This window comes from Acipenser ruthenus, chromosome 11, assembly GCF_902713425.1.
Source record: "Acipenser ruthenus chromosome 11, fAciRut3.2 maternal haplotype, whole genome shotgun sequence".
In the NCBI taxonomy this organism is placed as follows: domain Eukaryota; kingdom Metazoa; phylum Chordata; class Actinopteri; order Acipenseriformes; family Acipenseridae; genus Acipenser; species Acipenser ruthenus.
The window spans coordinates 3,789,554-3,811,816 of NC_081199.1; the positions used below are offsets into that span (position 1 = coordinate 3,789,554).

At 38.5% G+C, this 22,263-nt stretch overlaps 2 protein-coding genes across 3 annotated transcripts in view; one reads left to right on the plus strand and one right to left on the minus strand.

Annotated features, from left to right (window-relative positions):
• Positions 1-15,152, minus strand: part of LOC117963085 (iron-sulfur cluster co-chaperone protein HscB-like) — a 45,415-nt gene extending 30,263 nt beyond the window's left edge. Inside the window, exons 1-6 of one of the 2 annotated variants that reach the window (XM_059032922.1) lie at positions 14,479-15,144; positions 13,596-13,692; positions 12,962-13,051; positions 12,669-12,813; positions 12,274-12,321; positions 9,028-11,426 (exon numbers count right to left, since the gene is read on the minus strand). In XM_059032922.1, the coding sequence (XP_058888905.1) occupies positions 11,335-11,426; positions 12,274-12,321; positions 12,669-12,813; positions 12,962-13,051; positions 13,596-13,692; positions 14,479-14,900 (894 nt within the window). In that variant the 5' untranslated portion in view covers positions 14,901-15,144 and the 3' untranslated portion in view covers positions 9,028-11,334. Of the gene's footprint in view, positions 1-9,027; positions 11,427-12,273; positions 12,322-12,668; positions 12,814-12,961; positions 13,052-13,595; positions 13,693-14,478 lie in introns of those variants that run through there. The other variant, XM_059032921.1, reaches the window with a different exon arrangement.
• A 111-nt stretch (positions 15,153-15,263) lies between these two features.
• On the plus strand, positions 15,264-22,200 carry LOC117427120 (serine/threonine-protein kinase Chk2-like). Its single transcript, XM_059032914.1, has 15 exons — positions 15,264-15,411; positions 16,257-16,533; positions 16,899-17,005; positions 17,395-17,527; positions 17,820-17,910; positions 18,044-18,140; positions 18,277-18,330; positions 18,580-18,644; positions 18,921-19,020; positions 19,301-19,387; positions 19,525-19,688; positions 19,927-20,042; positions 20,456-20,541; positions 20,656-20,745; positions 20,825-22,200. Exons 2-15 carry the CDS (start codon positions 16,272-16,274, stop codon positions 20,906-20,908), a joined length of 1,536 nt encoding a protein of 511 aa, XP_058888897.1. The 5' UTR covers positions 15,264-15,411; positions 16,257-16,271; the 3' UTR covers positions 20,909-22,200.
• Positions 22,201-22,263: the final 63 nt, after the last annotated feature.

Here is a 22,263-nt window from a genome sequence, read left to right on the forward strand (position 1 = left end):
CATATTAAAAAGCATGGCAAACCAGGGTAAACCATGGGAAAAGCATGGCAAACTGCAAAAATACTGTTTTAAACTTTAATAAGGGTATTCTTAATTATGTATTTCTTTTCTGTGAGATGCTCACAGTACCGGTACATCCTTCCTCCTTCCTTCTTTTAGCAATCCCAGGTCTATTGAGGTTTCTTAAGGTTTCCTGTGTCTGAATTACTGCTTGTCAAAATGCTGAAGTGTGAAATAATTATTTTAAATGTGCATTCGGGGAGCATCTGCACTGTGTCTGTGTATGACAATACTGTACATCACCAGCCCTCCGAGTGACCAGCACAGCCCTGTTTCTCCTGATTTCTTGTCATTGTATGCTTACGCATAAGACAATTAATGAGCACAAATGAACTGTTTTACATTTTAGGTGGATTCTGTTGATTCTGAAGCTATTTTTACAAAACCAAAATATAACTAACAGAGTTTGTTTTTGTTTTTGTCACGAAACAAAGCTATCGACACTAAAACAACCAATAATGTTTTTAACCCTTTGCTGCCCAGAGTCCAATATATAATAAAACTATAATTGTCAAGGTGTTAATTTTCCCTGACTAGGTGTTAATTTTCCCTGACTAAATCTTGCAATAACTTTATACTATTAGTTGTGTTCATTTAGCCTATAATCAATTATACATGAAAGACATGTTGGAAATACAGTATTTAAGTACAGTAATTAATTTGCTGGTTGCTTTAGTAATTTCATGTGTTTTTCCCTGAATCTTTAGCACCACCTAATGGTAGTTATGGGTGGTGACTGTTTTTAAACTTTGTTTGATCTGCACTATATATATATATATATATACTAGGCATACAAGATCAAGATCACTAGCAGTCTCTCAGTGCTCACTTTGGCAACAGAAGTCACTGCAGATGGGAGCTGAGATAATGAGCAGAAACACATCAGAATTTATACTTGCCTTTCTTGAGAAAGTGAGAAATCATACTGTGAACTGAATCAGGTGCTCTGTGTGAGAATGTGCTCGGTCTATGTGAATTATCTGACACAATCATACATTTTATTTTAGTTGGTCGTCACCTGGTTGGAACGGAGGTCAAATAAAACCACCTATTCTTGTTTAAATGTTTGACGCCATTAAGGACCCAGGCTGTTTTTTTTTTAAAATCTTTAAGCTTCCTAAAGTTTGTAGTAAAAACTGTTCTCAGATGAAGTGTTAAGGTGGGTCTTAAGGATTCTGGTAGAGAATTTGATTATCCTGGTCAGCCCATAGCATATATTATTTTCTATGAATTAATGAGAGTTGCCAAGTTTTCTATATATAGTTCTAACATTCCGGTCCTTGAAAGGACTAATTAAACTAACTAACTGGCACAGACAAATGTTCTAGCTCCCCACTTAAATTGTACATTTCCTCTGTCTCTGAGTCAAGACAGGAATGAATCCAGGCAATGGAATGCTGGGAGCAGCAACAACGTAGAAGCGAAGGGGTGAAAGGTCACACAGTGACAGCTAACCACGTTTTGCTACAGTAGCCCAAATATAAAGCATGTAAAGCCTGATTTTGAAAAGTTTTCAACTGATAAACAGTTTTCAGTCAGAGGGAAATCCCTGCCGAACCGAAGTGTCCTTGGTTTCTCCTTAGCGCTGGCTGATTTCAGTTCAAATTCGAGTTCCCCGAGCAAGGCTTTCGTTCAGGAGCAACTCATTTCGAATGGAAACCTGGGGAGCAGTTCTCTCATCTAAGGAATCTTTCACTGTCAAGAAGCCACAAGAAATCATGCTGCGTTTTAGTTCATACTTCCATAGCCTCATATAACATCAAAGGTCAGCGAGATAATAAATCATGCGGTAATGTTAAGATCCAGAGCTTTGTGCCGCGCTTTTCTGAAATTATCGGTTATGATAATGTAAATCTCCTAATGTAAAGTATTTGCTGTAAACCATGTCTTTTTTTTAACTGCTGACTGCCTAGTGAAGACGCTATTACATATTTCTTCCAATTCCCAACTCCTATATATTTATCAGCTTCTGAGAGTCATTAATCACACCACTCATGAAGTTGTGTACAGTATGTAAATGTGTATTCACTTGTGTAACTGTGGTGCAATGTTGGGAATAAAGTTTCTTTTTTCAAAAAAACAAGTGAGTTTGATCTTTCCTTTACTCCATATAGCTCTGTTTAAGTGCACTGCTGCAGCCTTTTGTTGCAGATAGATGTGTCAGGTTTAGGGTGAAATGAAGCGTGGTATTTCTGAACATACTGATTCTTAAATCTTCTGACCCTAATGAAACAGCCGTGCTTTCAGCTCCTCCCTGGCAGCCTGCCTGGCTTCACTGCAGCAGCTACTAACAGGTGATTTCTGTTATGCTGCAGATGTTTCGTACTTTGTTTGAAATCCGCTGGGATTTACATGTAAGCACTTTACAGAGCAAGCCACATCTAACCACGAATGACTGCTATTTTATTTGAAATAGTTTGTAAAACCACGACAGATAGCGACCGGAATAAAAAGTGGTTTGGCAATGCAAATATATTTTAAAACACAGAAGTGCACACCTGTTATAAAGCTAACATCTTATATTCAATTACAATACTTGTACTCAATATCTTCCATATCAGGATTGCACACCGTTTCGGCATAAGTTATTCATTTCAGTGCTTTGCAAAATCCGAATGATATAAACCAATTAAATTGCTGATGCATGACTGCTTCAATTAATTCACGGCCAGAGGTACCCAAATGGATGCTGAATGTCTTCACCTTCAACTGCAGCAAAAACTCATCTGATTCTGATCTAATCTCAAATGCTACAGCACATAATAATCTTAACACTGGCAGATCTAAATGCTGCAGTTTTTGTTAAAAAGGGTTGCATTCTGGATCCATTCTGTGTGAAATGCCACAGACCACATTATTCATCAAACAGCAAAGAAGAAGAAGAAGAAGAAGAAGAAGAAGAAGGGCATAGAGATGTAGGTGTGCAGAATCACAGTTTGAATGAAAGATAGCTTGGATTAATGTGACATAACATTACTTGAGAGTGTTGGTGTTTATGTGGTATTAATACACTAACAGCCAGTTTGATGTGCCTGTGACAATTCACTAAAATATGATTGAAAAGACCCCCATTCGGTAGTGACCACAGCGATATATCTTTAAGACCTTATCTAAAGAGAAAGCCAATCCAAGTAATAGTGCATGTTAAAGCAGTTTTTAGAGACCGTTTGCCCTGTGATCCAAGAGGTTTTTAATAAAGGCAGGACCGTGTGCAGCATATACAGGGTTAATGTAGAGGTTTTATTCGGAGGCGACATTCCTCACACTGGAATGTCCAGTATGCACTGATAGGAGAAATTGCTTTGGTTTTTATTCATGAGCTACATAATTAAATAATATATTAGGACCACCTGTGCTTTGCAAGGTGCACTTTTATGAAATTGCCGTTAACAGATAAAAGGATGGAGCCTGCTGAAACCTGTCACTTGGCTACAAACATAGGCAGTGCAAGGTGAGAATGCAGCATGCATATCGGAAGAACAGCTTTCTCTTTCCTTTTAGATTGGTTTGCGTTATTTTACAAAATACAATTTTATAGCTTGGTTACGTGCTGTAAGCACCTTGCTTTCATTATCAGCAGCCATGTAACTTGCTGTCGCCTGCAGAGCCAAAAGCACACTGTTTATCAGCTCTGCTTACCTCACTAAAAGATCAATTGATTATTTTATTGCTCCTGAGAAGATACAGACACATTTTGAACTGTATAAGCTACTGTATGGAAACAGGTTAAAATAATGAAACCTCTTCAGTTTAAAAGAAAAAACAGAGGGGTAACAGAAGTTTAAAAAACCCTAAATGGTATAGCTACATGTCTGTATGCCTTCTGTGCTAGCTTGCATTATATAGTCCAGCAAGCTTTATATAGTACAGGCAAAAAGGAGTCCCTTTTAAATACTTCCCCAGCATTCAGATGATTTTCATAATGTAGCATTATAAAGGCCGGTGAGGAACCTGCCACACATTGATCAATGAAACATTTCAGGAGCAATACATTTTAAGTAGCCTTGCACTGGGAAGGTTGACTTCAAAACAACATGACATGGCAGGGAGATAAAGGTCAAATGGCCTTTAAAAAGTTTACCTGATAAAGTTTACTTCGGTAGTACTGAAGTTCTGAGTTATGGACACATTTGCCAGGCTTTCCTGTTAAGAGTTTTGCTCTTCTGTCTTAAATAAACCATTTTGTTTCTGACCCTTAATGACAGATGGTCTGAACCCTAATTAATACCCTGCTATCTGTCAGACCGACAGACCAGAGCACTGTAGCATACTGGCAGACACAAGGAGCTTGTTTAGTATGCAGACAGCCCTAGGAAGAAAGAAAAGACAGACACTACTGCATAGCACTGCCAAGCTTCACAGGATAAAACTGTCCCTATGCAAAGGGGGCACCCTCGTCACTGAATGCAATGCAGATCATTAACCATTCATTACATCGCTGTTCTGCAGCGTAACTAAGGGCATGCCTGAGTGTGTTTAAACCATACAGGGACTGCTACTCCAGACACGTGTCCGACTGCATAACAAAACTTCAATCAAACTTCTTTTTACAAAACTTTAATTAAAAGGCAGGGAGCCTAACAATAGCCTAATATACCTGATGAAAATGCGGACACTACAGCTCTTCCACTGCCCCCTGACATTCTCAGTGACTTTAATGAAGCAAGTCCAGTCGCTTGACGTACTTGCTGACGTAATTGCTAACCAGAAGAAGTATGAAAAGGATTTTTAAATCCTTAATTATCACTGGTGTACTGATAGCAATACTACCCTAAACCGTCACAAACATTAGCTTGCCTTCTGATCAAGTATCGCAGTGACCAATTAAACAGAAAGTAATGCCCACTGTTTCAAGTACTGCTTTAAGCATTGCATTTAATGAGTCTGAAAAATAGTTTAGTGTCTGCAATAACACTAAAAAGCAACTAATGTAATTTCCATTGGCTCTGTATGCTAATAAACTTACAGAAGGAAACATACCAATTCATAACTGCCTTTAATTCCTGACAGGTGTTTTTATTGGATCCAAGTTGTTTTCTAAACTTTTTTTCCTTTCTGTTGTCAGATTAATTCAGGCAACACTTTAGATTAAGCATACTCAATCTCAACTAGCTTTTATTAAAATGTTACTATGCCCAGTCACTCACGAAAGATGTATGGCTTATTTTTAGCTACAATCACAAAAGCATAAATGAAGCTCATCTGTTTTGAATGCAATGTCAGTACTGCTGTAATGAATGAATTGCATACAACATCATGCCACAATTAACACAGCATTGACGGACTTGGAACGAATACTTGAAAGAATGTTACATGCAGTTTAAGAAAATAGATTTTGAGCAATAATTATTTGTCTTGTTTTTTTGGGAAGTAGTAGGTGCTTCAATTACTTAATGTGTTAGCATGGTGAAAAAACAAGTAGCCAAATACTAAGAACAGTGAATAATCTAGAGTTGCACGTAATACAGAATATCTGACTTCAAGGTTTTTGTAGCTTTTTTTAAAGTTAAAGAGCATGGTTTCTGATAGACTCAGAGGTAATGTTTCTTAGTGAACTACAAGGCTTTGAAAGCCAATGAGAAAATGCTTCCTCAATCGGGACCTACTGAAGTGCTGACAACACCGATTTATTTGGTTGCAATCTTGTCTGATGCAATTACAACTAAAATGCAGACAAAAACGCTCAAGGCAGTGTGTGTGCGTTTTTAATAATCTTCCTGCTCCACTTCAGAAACCCTCACAGTAGCATGCATTATTATCAGCATGTCACAAAAGGATTACCAGCACGTTTCCTGAACCAGGTGACATTTCCCATCTCTGAGAGACACTGCAAATTGTGTTTTCAGCTACAAAGATTGACAATCAAGTGTGAACTCACCATTACTTTGAATTCATTTATTGAAATGTAATCTTAGGTTTTGTCACAAATACCCAACAAAACAAGATTTCAAGTCACATGTCAGCACATTTAATTAGGATATGATTATTACCAGGATGCTGTATTCATGCTAACGTGCCTGAACAGGAGCTCCGCGGAACACATGACTCTCCCACACAACATCTGCCACTGGACGAACGTGCAGGTATGTAAGATGTGAATACTATGGAAGCTGTTTCTGTCCAAGTTGGAGTACAATAGCGTCTTTTGCCAGATTCTTGGTTTTTTATTCATGTGTATTGAATTCTATGCCATCCCACCTGCAGAATTTTGCTAATTTTAAGGTCCTTTTTTCCTACCTTGTAGTTAACTTTTAATATTCATCACATCTCATAACAGCATGTCCTTTGCCCCGACAGCTCCACGCTGTAATGTGAAACAACAGTATCTCTCTAAAGCACTACCAAGTTGTCTGTTTTTTTTTTTTTAAATTACATTACAGACATAACTCAGGCAGGTTGGACACCTACATTGTGCACATGCAAATAGATACAATGTGTCGGGTTTCTATGGAATGTGTGTGTAATGCAAAGAGCTGAGTGTTCAGATAGAGGTTGTTTAAACTATGAAAAAAACGATCAACAGATGTAAAGGTTATTTAACTCAACTGTAATCATCCATCTCCATGACCTTGGTTTTATTAGTGTCTTTACAAGAGTATCAGGTCATTTACAATCCACACTTTTTACCAGCAGGAATTTCACGAATGTGGTTATTTAAAAATCAGCGGCTGTGTTTATTGTGAATTAAGAAGCAGGGAGGATTTTGTTGGCATGGAAACTACTGTGAGATTGTGGAAAAGGCTAGTTCTTGTTGATCTTGTAGAGATGCATAATACATTAATATAATCATTATGTTACAGCAGGGGTATCACAATGTGTGGTTCATGAGAGGACCCCCAGGTGCTCTATGAAAACCCCAGTAGTTATTATAGTATCTACCCCTGCAATTAAACTGCAGCTGCCCAACACAACTGCAGTTAAATATTAGGTGTAGATACACTTGCTCTAGTTGAAAATAGATATGGCTTGAATAGGACTTGTGCCAAGTTTCCAATCACCCACATGGAGCGCTCATGTGAGGTTCTGGTGGGGCTGGTTTGCCTCATAGCTTCCAGCCACCATTACAGGGCAGGCAGTCATTGAATCCAGGTGGAGGTTTCTCAGGCTGGGTCCTTGCCTCCAGGATTCAGTAGCTTGGAATGCCTCTGTTGCTGCATGGCAAATTGAAATGCTTTCACTTGTTCTCGCCCACATATACATGAAATGGTCATGACTTCTGAATCTCTCTTTAGAAAAAGATAAGCAAAATGCTAAACCTGGACATTTAAATATACTGTTCTTAAGATTAAACACAAACAGATAAAAGTGTAATGACATCCTCTTTTTTAGCGAGCTGCTTCTCATAAAGGTCAACGGTTATGAAACCAATCGTTTTTTAGGGAGAAAGAGAAATTCTGAATGACATGTTTTTCTATCTTCAAAACTGGCTGGTTCATTTTGCTTTAACTAACCACACTGATGCACTGTCCTGGCCGTCTCTCCGAACGCTTTGCAAGATTGTACGTTCTTAGATGTGGTAATTTATGCTGGGTGAAATTTGTATCATTAAAAAAAGACAAAAAAAATAATTAAAAAGCCCCTGAAGGAAAGCTTCCCAAAGAACATCAATCAGTGTCCCACTCGCTGTCTGTGTTACACATCATCTTATTAAGCCAGCAAACTAATACAATTCCATAAAGCAATCTGAAAACCCACTGCCTTGTAAGCTTTAATACTTGGTAAGTAATTAGGCTTCTAGTTTTCCGGTTCTTAAAAACATTAAACATCATCTTCAAATTAATCTTCGTCTTTCTCATTCCACTGCATGAGATAAGCCCCCACAAGCCCTTTTTAAAAGTGTACTGAGGTAGTAAAGCCAAAGCATCAGAAAACAGAATGAAAGCACGGTAACGAACAAGTTACAAAGCATGGACAATGCTTAACAAACGCAATATAAATTATTGTCTGGCTTATGTCAGGCTCCAACGTTTCTATTATCTGCATATTAATTGACACAGAGAAATGTTGTGTTGAAATGATTTTTCTATAATAACCCTACATCTCTGTGGTTGGGGAAAGAGCAGTTTTGGTTTGAGAATTTCTTCTTACAGGTTTTTGCAAAACAGAATTCCCCAGCAAAACCATTTTTCCCAAGAGAATGAACACATTTTCAATTATTTAAACACACTTGCAATGGTTCCCAACTCTGGACCTCTAGATTTATTCCAACCAGGTACTAAATTAGTTAACTCAGGGGTGTCCAATCCTGGTCTTGGAGGGCCGGTGTCCCGCCAAGTTGGAACAAAATCCAGGAGGGACACCGGCCCTCCAGCACCAGGATTGGACACCCCTGAGTTAACTGGACCAGCTGTGGGACACTTCATTTAATTCAGACTTTGACTGGTACAAAATCCTGGACTGGAACATGGGCCTGAGTTGGGAATCACTGCACTACTGGTTACAAACAACAAGCAAAGCATCGGAAATACTGACTGGATTATAAACAATGGTGGCAGTGCAGTCAGCAGTGTAGCCATGCCTGGGTATTCTGGTGCAAAGCTCCTGTCCCTGAAACGTGTCATGTTCATATTGCCTTACAGAACACCGATGCCTCGCAGTTCATTTACCAGCCCTATTCCACCCAAGAGTAATCTACAGGCAGCCCTGGTTTATTTTTGTATTTCATTTCAAAGAGTCGTGATAGATAACAGTAATTTGAGCCATCATGTTTTCACAGTCATTTAGAGTCAGCAGGGAAGATGTTTTGTGATTAGCTGATGAATAATGAACAAGACTGCAGCTGCTCTTTGTCGCTCCCCGCTCTCTCTTTCCCCAAACTGTCTATAAAAGTTCAATGGACGTTGCATGACAATTAGTATTTTTTTTTTTTTTTTGGCCAAGCCTTTGAAAACAGCCCACTAACAGACTAAAGGCAAGCTTGAGTTATCGTAAACATTTTTACTAAAAGGGCATTAAGTCTAAAACAAAAAAGTGTAAAAGCTGCTACAATTAAGCGTTAATGTCCAATACTGCAGTCAACACCAGCTAGATAATTGACTGCAGCAGCAGCTAGGTACCCAAGGTACCATTGTAGAGGATATTAACGCTATTATAAACTAATGGTTTTTTTGTGAACGAAGACATGTAGTTTGTTTTTAAGTTATACTTTGGACTGGCTCGCTTAAGCCGCTTAAAATTTAGCTGCCCTTTAAAGCGATTCTAGAGTTTTAAGGCCCATTTAGAGGGCCACTCTACTTGGAATCTGATTGGATAAGACGATGAAGAACAAAAAAAACTCCCCTTTTCTGCTGAAATGGATCAGTCAAGGTCAAAGTGGTGTGGAGTTAAAGTAATTCATTCATTCAAACCGCCACCCAGAAGTAGGACAGACATAGGTATACATTTCAGTTGTGAAAGAAGCACACTTGTGAAGAAGCCTAGAGGTACACTGTGAACTGAAAGCCTTCGACACAGCATTGTGTACTGGATGCACATTGATACATATTAATGCTGGAATAGTTAGTACGCTTAGCAGCCATAGAGAATCACGCAAAGCACTCAAAATTGGATATTGAACAGGTAAGACATTAAACATTATGAACATGCAGATAATATAAAGCATACACTTAAACCTTTTAGCAAAACAACATTCATCTAAGTTGAAACAATATTTGCATAACCACACAACAAACCTCACATTTATTAAACATAAGTTAGTTCTGGGCTGCTTGCCATACTCTTAAATGTAGAAGATGGAATTAGGCAATTTGGAGGCTTGTTCATCTACAGTACTAAACATGCATTATTACTAAGGATTCTTGTATTTATCATTTACAGAAAGAGAAAATATTATGATGACAAAGTAACAGAACTTTAGAGTTTGCATTTTTTTGTCTTAGTGAAAGTTGTATTTTTTTTATGTTTATTAGACTACAATTGCTTGTGTATTACATCGACTGTACTTGTATATATGTACGCTCTAATGTATTAAATGTACAGCAAAACGTGAGATACGAGTTCAATGTTCTTTTTCTTTGACACAAGGGCGAAAGAGTCAACAGGAGGTCCTGAGTTACAGGGGGAAAAAAATATAATTCGTAGCAGGACGTGAAATGAAAAGATAAGATGTGAAGGAGAGAAAACAACTGAACCTGCATACATGAGCTGTCCAGGGGAGCAGGGGGTGGGGAGCAGGAAGACGGGAATTCAAAATGACAGCTTGTGTTTAGAAATCTGCATTCCTGCTTTGAAACATATTTGATTTAGTATGCAAGACCTTCAGCAGGAATAATAAAACAGTTCTGATGATATCAAAAGCTAATATATTCACCCCTAAACTTTGAAAGGATTTACAATTATGTGTGCCAGTAGTTCTAATTAGCGGTTTAAAAAGATCCTTTTAAGTGTTTCCCTCTCAAGAAGCCATGACAATCTCTGATTTCAGTTCTGATGAATTCACAGGCCATTGTCTTCGTACTTCTGGTCTTAAATAGAATGTAATTTAATAAAACCATTTTTCATATGACACATCCAGGTATTGAAATACTTGATTTGTACCAAATCTGGACCACAAAAATAGTTCTTTAAAAAATAAATTAATACATTAAAAAAACGTCAAACTGGTCACAAACTGGAGAAAAACTTCTTCACACATTGTGTTACAGAGTATTTGCAGTAAAGCTGTGTACTTCTAGCATTACAGTGATTGAAGCTAACATCCATTCACTATTTAGTAGTCCTCAAATGTGTAGTTTTCAAAGCAATCTATGTATCTTAGCAATCAATAACGAATTTGTATTTTAAAAGTATATCTGCAAACACACTAGGTTAAAGAAATCATTGCAGGCCTCGCTGTCTTGCACTTCCACGGTCATTTCATCTGCAGAGTGAAACTGAGCCCACCTCTTCTGGGTCGACTTTTCCTGTTAATAACCAAAGACAATGCTGGGGTGAACCGACCCAGGAAGTGCAACTGTAAGACACTTCCTGGAAGGGAAGGCAAGCAAACTGAGAACTTTCTTTTGCCTATCAGATGCCATGTTTTAAAATGAAAATATGTATTTGCTATATCATCTTTCTATCAAAACTGCACATTTGAGACCTATATAGTCAATAGAATTGCACGACAGGCAATAGCTACAAAGGTATTTAGTGAGCTAAAGCCACTTTAATTGTATTACTTGTAAGTTTAAATCGTAAAAGTATTCCAGTATTATAAAGAATTTTAATTTAAATAGTATTATCCATGATATTAAAAAAAGATCTTGTAAGTGCTGAGCCAGGCTGTATCGACCCTCAGGATGAAGAGAGCTTTTCCTTCACCTTGTCCTCAATGTTGACAAAGTACTTCATTTTAGCCAGAAGCATCTTTGCCTTTTTAAGGTCTCCTGAAATATAGACAATACATTTGTCATCCACTATTATCCCTATAGGTCACAACATTTAAAACAGTAATAGATTATCTGTCCGATTATTATTATTATTATTATTATTTATTATTATTTATTTCTTAGCAGACGCCCGATACAGTATGTACTTTGTATTCAGCCCCACAGTGCCACCTTTTGAATGTACTGTGGCTTCATCTGTAAGATTGACAAGCAAGGCTTCTTAAAAAAAAAAAAAAAAAATAGGAGTTGGATATACAGAATATGGTCCCAGAATTCTTCACAAGGATCAGGGAAGAGACTGTGGAGGAAAACTTCCAACACACCCTGTAAGATTCAAAGTTAACAGCAGCTGTCTGTCTACTTCCTTACTGTGTGACAGTGTAAGGTATTGGCATACACGTCTATGGGATCATACAGCAGGCAGCGTCCATCTGCTCTCAGGCTTTATCCATACGACAGAACCACAAACCAAGCAGTTCATTTTAATGTGTAGAGCATTTCAGAGACAACTGTTCACAGACCTTTTTAATCTTGACAGGACAATGCAAGGTGATACCGTGTTCCCCTTTGCAAAAATGCAAGTGCTAATGTAAAGGCATTGTGGGGCAACATGAGCCATGACCATACCGTCTTATAACCTTGCCCATGGTACAAAGAGCCACTTTATAACCAGGGAGCACTGGAATGAGATGTGCTTATTCTCAAGTCCCACATATTCTCATTCTAATAAAAAAATCAATATACAGATTCATTTGATGACCATGATTTGATTCAGTTAAATTATATAGATGACCCACCCCTAAACAGATTACAGTTTGTGATACACTGTAAATATAAAAAGTACCTTTGCTGAACGACTCACTGACGTCTCTGATCAACTCTTGCAATCTGTCTGTGAAAAAAAACAAGACGAATAACAGTTCCTTGAGCAAGACAGTCTCATTTGCTGTGCATCACATAAATAAATCGAACCAAAAGCACAGGACTTAAAGAGACAGTGGTTTTTAGAATAAGGAGACGTTAGGGTCAAAACAATTATCGATTGTTGTGATATTGCCATCACTTATCGTCAATAACTGTGTTTCATCTAAAGCTAAACAGGATCAGAGCCACCGAGAGCAAGATGTTTTGTTCTTCCTGTAGGCAACCGATCTGTGCATAAAGATAAACTGGTTGGTTGACCTTTTAACACCCGGCAACTGCTTAATAGCGCAGGAAATCCAGTTTTGTGTTTGTTACCTTGAATACAATGTCCAATGTCACTGGCTTCCTCCTCTGTTTGTGTTGCAGCCAGGCTCTCATTGATTTCCATGATTTCGTTAAGAAACTGTGGCTCCATAGCAAAGTGTGTGCCTTCTTCTAGCTGCAGTCCTTGAAGCTTTAGCTTAACCAATGTGACAGAGAGACATTCAATAAATACATGTTATATAATGGGTTAATATTTAACCAAAGAAGTAATAATGAAAGTGAAATACTCTTAGTATTAGCTCATATTACAGCATTGTATGTTACTTTTACAGATCAACACATACCATATAAAGCCCTCGACTCAGGGGTCCAAGCAGGGTCCTATAGGCCTCGTTCACCAACGCTGACTGTTTTTCAGATAGCTCTTGCTCTTTCTGAAAAGAAAGAATGAAGCCGTTAATAAAATGAAAATCCACGCATTGCTTCGTTTATGATTAATAAATACTGAGGGCTCTATTTTCAATTACTCCCATCTTTAATCAACTCCTCTTGTTATGGATGGAGAAAAACACCAGTTAATATGACAAAGCTAAAACCAAACAACTGGGTAATATAATACAAGGTCACCCAAGCAGCCTCAAGTGGTTTGTTTCTCATTTGGTAACGTTAACACAAATTGATCTCTGTTAAAAACAAAAATATAGGAGTTAATTAAAGGCTGGAGTAAACGCTTTGAAAATATGGCCCTGTATCTTTTCATCTCATGTTGTAAATAAAATCAGTTCTACATGTTTCATGTGAAATGTAAGGTTTTATGGGGTGGGCCTAGTTAAGCTCGAAACAGGATTTACTCACACTGCTATACTTCCATCCTTCCCGAATATGGACAGAGCATTGTGCTCTTGTAAATTGAATTGCCTGTAGTTACACTGCGGCTTGTTTTAATAAAATAAATCCCACACAATACGATGTCCTTACCGTTTGTTTCTGGCTGAAATTGTCAGGGTGAAGAGAACGCTGCAGGTTTCTGTATGTTCGCTGAAGCTTCTGAATGTCCACAGCAAATGAGTTCTCACTGGAGAAATGTTTGTAAAAGTGACATTACTGATATGTACATGTAGTTAGAATAAAGGAGCCTAAGAAAACCCTTACCTTAAAAAAAAATGCCCAGCTACAGTATTTTCATGTTAAAATTACTGAAATATGACCAAGAGCTGAACAAGGTGGATTTTTATCAAGATGGGAACTTCTTAATAAAGGCTTGTATAGCATGCCTTTGTGTGTGCCATTCCAGCTTTTACACGTGTCTAATGACACTCGGGGTCAGGTTTAACATGGTCTACCAAAATGCACGACACATAAAACAACTGCCCACTCGTTTGTTTTTTGTTTTGGTGCACAGATTTGTACAGGTCACTGTTACAGCTCACGTGTCAAAACCTGGAATGCATCAGACTGCTACACAATTAGACACCAATGCAGATGCCAGTACAGCACACAGCCCTACTGCCTAACAGGTGCTCACAGTATGCTGTGTGGTAGATTGAACCGCTTTTTAAAAATATGCAGTCCACTAGTAGAAGCTCTTAAAAAAAAAAAAAATAATAAGCAAAGATGATCTGTTTTACATGCCGTTTCTTATTTTATATCACTTTACTTTTTTTTGTTACTTTTTGTATTTTAAACCCTTTTAATAAAACATAATTACAACAGCAAACTATACATGTTAAATATTAGATAACATTTAAAATACATGCACAGGGTCTGACTGATGTTTGCTTAGTTAGAAACTCGCGTGATTAATTCAATTGACAGTATCTTCCTAATATTACAATTGAAACACAAAACGCGCTCTCCTCACCAGTCCATTATGTCAAAGTAGTTCCTGTCCTCATCGGGCGGCTGAAGAACTTTGCACGTCGTGCAGAAGTAAGTGTGAGTTTGTTGCAGACTTTCCCCGCAATTCCAACAGTTCTGCGTTTTTAAAACGGTGGAGAAAGTCCTGAAACCCAGCCCGTACTGACTGTATGGCGAGGTTGTTGAAAATAACTTGGCTGCCGTCGCTTGCTGCCGTGTTTCCAAACATTTCCAAAAATGTGTAAGTGGGAGACAGTGTCTTGTCGGACTGTCAGTGTCATTTTCATTTAAGAAAGCTGGTTCGAAATCGGAGCACGTTGTTGTTGTCGATTTCAGCGATTTTGAAAGCGAATGCCTCGTATTCACCAAGCATATACTCTGAGCTTGAGAAGAGGCAGCTGGCCGTAATCGATTTAGAACCAACATCTCTTATCTAATAATATTCTACGCTGTTTGATTTCTCAATGACAGATGAAAACACACACATGCTTCTGTGTAGAATAACTCTCCTTAAAAAAAAAAGAGGAAATACTACCAAAATCACTTCCGGGTTAATTTATAAGAAAATAAATTCAGACGACAAAAATATCATAACTCACGCTGTAGCTGACTGTTTAATTTCTTAAAAGCGTAATGTGTGTCCCACAGTATAGAAAGCTTAAGGTTTTACAGCCGCTTGATTGTAGTTTAGCTCAAATGTTTGGAAGCCGAGCTGTTGTCTAGTGAACTACATTTCCCATGCTCCGCACAGAGTTGTGATTGGTTGATGCTTGTGGTTGGTTGATTTTGTATAACGTCACCGTGTCTGTGATTGAGGAAACACCGAGGTTAGGTGCTTGTCTGTACATGCTTGCTTGCTTGCATGCTTCTTTAATAAGGCGGTTAATAAATACAGCATTTCACTAATTAGGACTGTCCTGCAGTGTGTAAGGCTACGGTGAGTGACCAAAAAAAAAAAAAAAAAGTTGTATTAGTAATACTGCGATTAGAGTTTTAATTAGCGTATTGCTTTTGTGTTATAGTTTTAATATAGATTTCGATAAATGCATACCAATTGTATCGCATACAAGTAAATGCTGTACATAGCTCTTATATAGTAAAGCGAAAGAGGCTTTTTCGGTATCGGCTGTATTCTTTCTTTTTAGTTATCTTTTGTTTTTCTGAAAGTGCGCCTTCTACGTACAGCTACAAGAATGTTTATTGATGGATTGATTGAACTAATGAAATACTGAAGTTAATATATAAAAATAACATACCTATATTTAATTTACACTGGTGTTTTGAATTGCACTAAAGCTGCCCAGAACCATAACCCTTAACCCCCAACCACAATTCTGCCTTTGCTCAGTGTAGTAGGTTTGAGTCCAGTGACTTGCCTGTGATTACTGGTCCACGAACTCTCTTGCTTTCTGTAGAGAGTACCATAAAACTAACAAGGGCGTCAATTTTTAGTGCAACACAGCTTGGGGGCATTTGTATTGAATATCAAATTATTATAGCTTCCAGCAAGGAAGTCCACATGGAAGTTTGCCAAAAGACACACCTCAGTAAACTGCTTTGTGCAAAATACAGTAGGGTTAGGAGGAGGGGGGTGTGGGGGAAGTAGCACAAAGCAATATCCACTAGATAGAAACTATCATCAGGGCATCAGGTGATTCTAAAGGTTAGGGTTAGGGTCAGGGTGAGTTTTATGCCCTGATGCCCTGAGGACAGTTTCTAGTGGATGTTCCTTTCTGCTGCATGGGAGAACAGTAGTAATGGTGGTATGTTATATATTCATAGAGAATTCCAAGAGCCATGTCTAAAGAGCCTGGCACCAGTGAGTCTCAGTCCCAGTCCCAGTCACAATCCCAGTCCCAGCCGCAGTCCCAGGGCAGCTCCAGTTCCTCCTCCAGTAGTACTCAACCCTCAAGCCAGTCGTCCAGCAGCTCAGGGACTCACAGCTCTGTGGACACCGTGCCGACCCAGGAGCTGGCCTCCATCCCAGAGGAACCCGAGGAGCCTGTGCCACAGCCCTGGGGTCGCCTCTGGGCACTAGCAGAAGGGTTCACAAATCTTGGTGAGACCGTTGTGTACTACAGTAGTAGATCTGTTTGCTGTGTTCTTACTTTTTTGTTACATGCCTGTTGTTATTGATACAGAATGTCATGTTGGTGCATTCGTTAAGCATGTTCTGTTACACCTCCATGTATGTGTCAGAAGGCAGTTGAGGGATGGAAATAAGATATGGCATAGCGGTTTCACCCATTCCAAATTTTAATGATTAGCCACAGTGTATAGGTAACAGGCTTAGGTGTGTCGTATTAAACTCGAAGTAAAACCAGGAATAAATCTTAAGTGCTATGCAATGGAACTCGGGGAAACTTTTTTGTCTTTTTTTCCAAATTTGTTTAACAATTCTTTTTGCTTCTATTTCTATTATAGACTGCGTAAAGGAAAACTACTGGTTTGGAAGGCGAGCATGTGATTACACCTTCCAAAATACAGATAAATTAGTAACTTACAGCAAAAGACATTTTCGAATATTCAAGGTAGGTAATTGACTTGGTACCACATACAGAGCAGGACAAGACATGCCTTTAAGATGATTCGTCAGCAGTTGAAGTGTTGCTGTTGACAGAACATGATGCGTTGGAATGTTTCAAGTGTGTTCTAAATATTTGTTGAACTTTTGCAACAGCTTAACTGTGGCGTTTCGTGATTTTTGTTGTGCGTAAGATCAGCATATTGTATTTATGAAGCATATTGTATAAACACAGATCCTAGCTATAACAAACTTTCAAAACTGTACATTTGAAAACTATATAGCAACGGAAGTGGTGTTGTTACCTACAACCCGCTGAGCTATTGCAGGTTTATAATCTCTTCTCTAAAAGAAAGATTCTTGTCCCACTTCCTGGATACTGACCTCATCCTATAGGAGCAGGGGATTGCTTACATTGAGGACCACAGCGGCAATGGGACCTTTATGAATGGGCTGCTAATTGGGAGAGATAAAAGGTTACCACTGGCCAACAATGCAGAGCTGGCTCTCTGTTTTCCTCACGACAAAGGTGAGATTACTTTATAAACTGTAACACCAGTGAGTCAAAGGAGTGCTAACCAAGCTTTTAAAATGTATGTTCTGCCTTTTTTTTCTTTTAGCACTAGCAATGTTATCAGTGCCACCCCTTTCCTATTTCTGAAAGTCATTTGGGTCTTTGCTTGAATGTTGCATGTTTTGAATAAAATAAAATAAAAATAATAATTAAAAAAAGTTACTAACCACAATAAAAGTGGGACAGGTAGAAATGTTAAAGTGGATTTTAAAGCATTGTTTTTTCCCATCTTTATTCATCTCCCTAGTTTTTGTGTTTTCTGACCTCACTGTCGATGAACAATCCAACCTCCCTAAAGAATTCAAAGAAAAATACATGATATCCAGAAAAATCGGATCGTAAGTAGAACGTTTTATACTGCAGTTCACGTGTTAAGCGCAAACTAAAGCTTCCTACCTTTTTACGTGCTGTTGCCACTGGTTTCACTTTGAAACTGTATTGTTTAACTCTGCAGCGTTGTTATTTTTTTAGGGGTGTATGTGGAGAGGTGAAATTGGCATTCAAAAGGTCGACTTGCAAGAAAGTCGCAGTGAAAATTATCAGCAAAAAAGATTTCCAGTCAACCATGGTGAGTATGGCCTGGTTAATCTGTCCACTGTGTTCAATACAGGTTTCTGCAGTTTAGCCCTGCTGTGCATGTGCCTTAGAAACCTGAGCATGTTAGCTTTCTAATTCATGTTCATTCTTAATGGGTTTTTTTTCAGAACTTGTCTTCAAATGCTGAAAGGGAAATAGAAATTTTAAAGAAAATAGATCACGTAAGTTGAAATTCTGTTTTGGACCTGCATGCAAAGCATAATGTTTAAAAAATTAAAATAAGTGTACATTTCAGATTAGGAATAATTGATAGCACTGTACAATGTGTCCTTTTTTAGATGTGCTTTTATGTTTGTCTTGACAACATAGGGGTTTATTTAAACAAAGTGTAATTGAATACTTATTTAATTGTGTAGGACATTCATACTCAAAAAAATAAATAAATACTGTTTCCTTTTTTATGCTTCTAGCCCTGCTTAATAAAGACTGAAGATTTTTTCCAGTCTGAAGAAATGTATTGTATTGTCTTAGAATTGTAAGTATCATTGTTTGGTCTTTTTGTGGCTGAAATGTGAGTTGCATGTAGAAAGAATATATTGTACTGTAAATGCAAGAGGATAGGCATACATGGCACAAAACCTAATGACAGGTAGACAATGGCAGCAGTACCACATCGGTTCAGCCCTGGGATAGTCAGGCAGTGTGTCTTCATGAGTGAATCGTAATACATGGATCACACTTGAATAAAGAAGTGTAGACCTCTAATGCCATGTCTCACTTAACCCCAGCTAATTTGAGGCTGTTCTTGCAGAATGGAAGGTGGTGAGCTGTTTGACAGAGTCCGCCAGTCAAAGAAATTGAAAGAATCTACAGCCAAGCTGTTTTTCTACCAGATGCTTCTTGCGGTCCAGGTAGATACAAATAGAACAATGTAACTCACTTTTCATGTAGGCATCCCTGTGCGGAGAGCCTGTATGTGTTTGTAATTCTGCCACCAACGCTGCTTTTTCAACTGCTCATAACTCGTAAACCACGTTTTCAGATGGCAACTTCATACTGCAGACTGTTTGGCGTTCATTTTTCAAATCTGCCGACACACTATCAAAAAAAAAAAACTAGTTTGGTTGTAGTTGCTTTATTTACACAGAAGTGCTTGATTTACTATAACTTTTTTTTTTTTTTTATATCTAGTATCTCCATGAAAATGATATAATCCATAGAGATCTTAAACCAGAAAATATACTGCTAGCATCCAATGAAGAATGCTGCCTTATAAAGGTAAGTGTGGTACACAGACTGTATATATTTATTTATTTATTTATTTATTTTATGGGTTAACTATTTGTCTGAACAACAAAACAAAATAATAATCATAAATGACAGCTTTATTTCAAAATTCTTTCTTAAATCCTTAGATCACAGATTTTAATCAGTCCAAGATTTTAGAAGAAAGCTCTCTGATGAGGTCGTTGTGTGGCACGCCTACGTACCTCGCACCTGAGGTCTTCACAGACGCTACGACAGTGGGTTACAGCCGGGCGGTGGACTGCTGGAGTCTGGGGGTCCTGCTTTTTGTTTGGTAAGTCAGGTTGGTGTATGTAGTTAAAGTAAATATCTCATTACTTTAGTCAAATGTACTATATATTGAGGAGAGCTTATTTAAGCCCTTGCTTTCAGTGGAGACTCGCTCTGGCACAATGCGTGTCATCTTTGCAGGCATTTTGTTTTCTGTTGACACCTCAGATGTTTTTGAAGTTCGCCTGGTTCTAAGAATAAACTCAGGCTGGAGAGGCATTAAGCCGGGTTTTCTGTTTTAGCCTAGGCGGCTATCCTCCATTCCACTCTCAGGACACTAAGATACGGATTCGGGATCAGATCACCAGGGGCTACTACAAATTCCTTCCTTCAGCCTGGATGGATGTTTCTGACCTGGGTAAGGTTAGCAAAGATAGTGGTCAGCGTTCAGTAGCCATTATATGCGTTATAGAAACCGTGATCTTGCTGTGTGTGGACCACTGCAGGGATAGAAACTGGACCCATTGCATAGCGGTTTGATCCATTCCTGGTTTTATTTTTAATGTAATAAAACACACCTGAGCTTGATACCAGTACACTGGGACTAGTCAAGCTTGTATTAAAACCTGGAATGGGTTAAACTGCTATACAATAGGAGTATTATTTCCAGCTCTGTATTACACAGTCAGTTATCTGCCACTGATGCCCAGTGCATCAATATTAAAGTTTATTCATACACTGGGTAGTATAGATTATTTTGTGTATGCTAACAGATAAAATGTAATTCAAAATATATAAAGTGACTCTGACAATTTATTTTTCTTGTTTAAGCCAAGGATGTTGTAAAGAAACTGCTTGTTGTGAATCCGAAGGAAAGACTTACGATCGAACAGGCCTTGCAGCACCCATGGCTGCAGGTAAGAGTTCTGAACAATGCCCCTTCCTTGGTAGTGTGTGTTTGGGTTAGGCAGGGTCTTGCAGCCAGTAATCTCCCATTGACGTTGAATCCCGTTCCTTCTCGATATGTTTAGGATGAGCTGATGAGAGAGACTGCCAAGACTCTCATGTATCCAGAGACGTTAATGCCGCCACCAACTGCAGTGGAGCAGCCGCAGCCTGGAGTAAGGACTGTTGCATTTTTATCCTGTTCATTGTTCCGAATCTGCACAGCCTAATGTATTTTCTTCCTTTTTTTAAAAGGCTTCTACGAGCAGAAAGAGGCCAAGGGACGATGACGATGACGATGGGCAGCAAGCCAAGCAGAAGTTGAGTGAATCGTCTTGAGTTTTAAAACTGTTTATCATGGGATGGAAATAAGCCCCCCCCCCCCCCTTTCCATAACACGAAGAGCCATTCCAGGTCACGCTGCTGACCTTGTGATTTTGACCTTTTGCACACACAGAATTCTTCAAGGGTCACCGATAACGCAATGTGTTATCGCATGCGTCCCTTACATGTGAATGCAAATCTATATAAAACCTGCATCTCCTGTCAGTTTCAGTTACAATGGGCAAGACAGCCGGTCTGATAGAGGGCTGGTGGTAGGCAGACTGCTGGCAGGGGCCTCTGTATCAAAACTGCACAGTGATGTTGTGTAGGCCGTCCTGGAGATCAGGCTTTCTTTGCCCTTTCCAATTTCCCTTAAGGAATTAAAGAGGATGCGACTTGACTGTGATTATCTAGATAACCAAAACTGTTTGATTTGCTTTACATTTACCCCTGCCCTTCAGCAGCTGAAGAACATTTATGTGAATATCAAGCACAGCTAGCCGTTTGCTTAGAACTCCCAAAGCAATCTGAGGAATCTTTTAAAAGGGGTTGTGTTAATCACGTATTAACCTGGGATGTGTTTAATTTACTGTGCTAAACTACCCTCGTCTCTCAGGCCTACTGTCAGATTATAAAACAATCCAGTTCTGTGGTTGGTACAGGCTGAGGACGAATCCATGTTAATAAATGATTGTAATAGGAGGGAATACAATTCAAATCTTACGTGCAGAAGGGAGACTTTTTGTTGGACATTTAGCTTGCAACCTGTGCAGTGTTTCTAATTATCCGGACAGGGCTTCAGCATCATCTAAAACTGGATTGAGAAAAGAAACCACACTACACTGAAAGGCTGTCAATTAGAGACTTTAGTTTTATTTTCAGTCAACGGGTCTGCAAATTCAATAATCTCACTAGCAAAGTGGTGTTTTGTTTTGAGATTTTTTAAAGATGTTTTTTTTTTTCAAACAAAAATCCCAGAACATGTGATTTAAGTGCTGTCTGTCACCAGCCAAACTGGTCTCGCTATAACCTTCATGTTTTAACTGTAATGAGAGTACTCCTAGATTTAAGATTGGTAGTTCAGAAACATGATTACTTCACTAATTATATTCATGTCTTACAACTCTTAAACATTTGATGGATTTCTAAAATAATTCTGTAAATGTCAAATGATGGTTGTGTAAACTGGTTTGCCCCAGTAGCCCAGGCAGTTGGAATGTTCTGTATATGTTTGTCTGGATCATGATTGTTGTAATGATAATAAACTGTATATAAGGTTTTAAAATAAAGTATTTGGTGGTGAAAAATGTGTTCTGTATAATCATTTCCTGGGCAAGCATACAATAGATGGATAGTCTGAAACAAATATA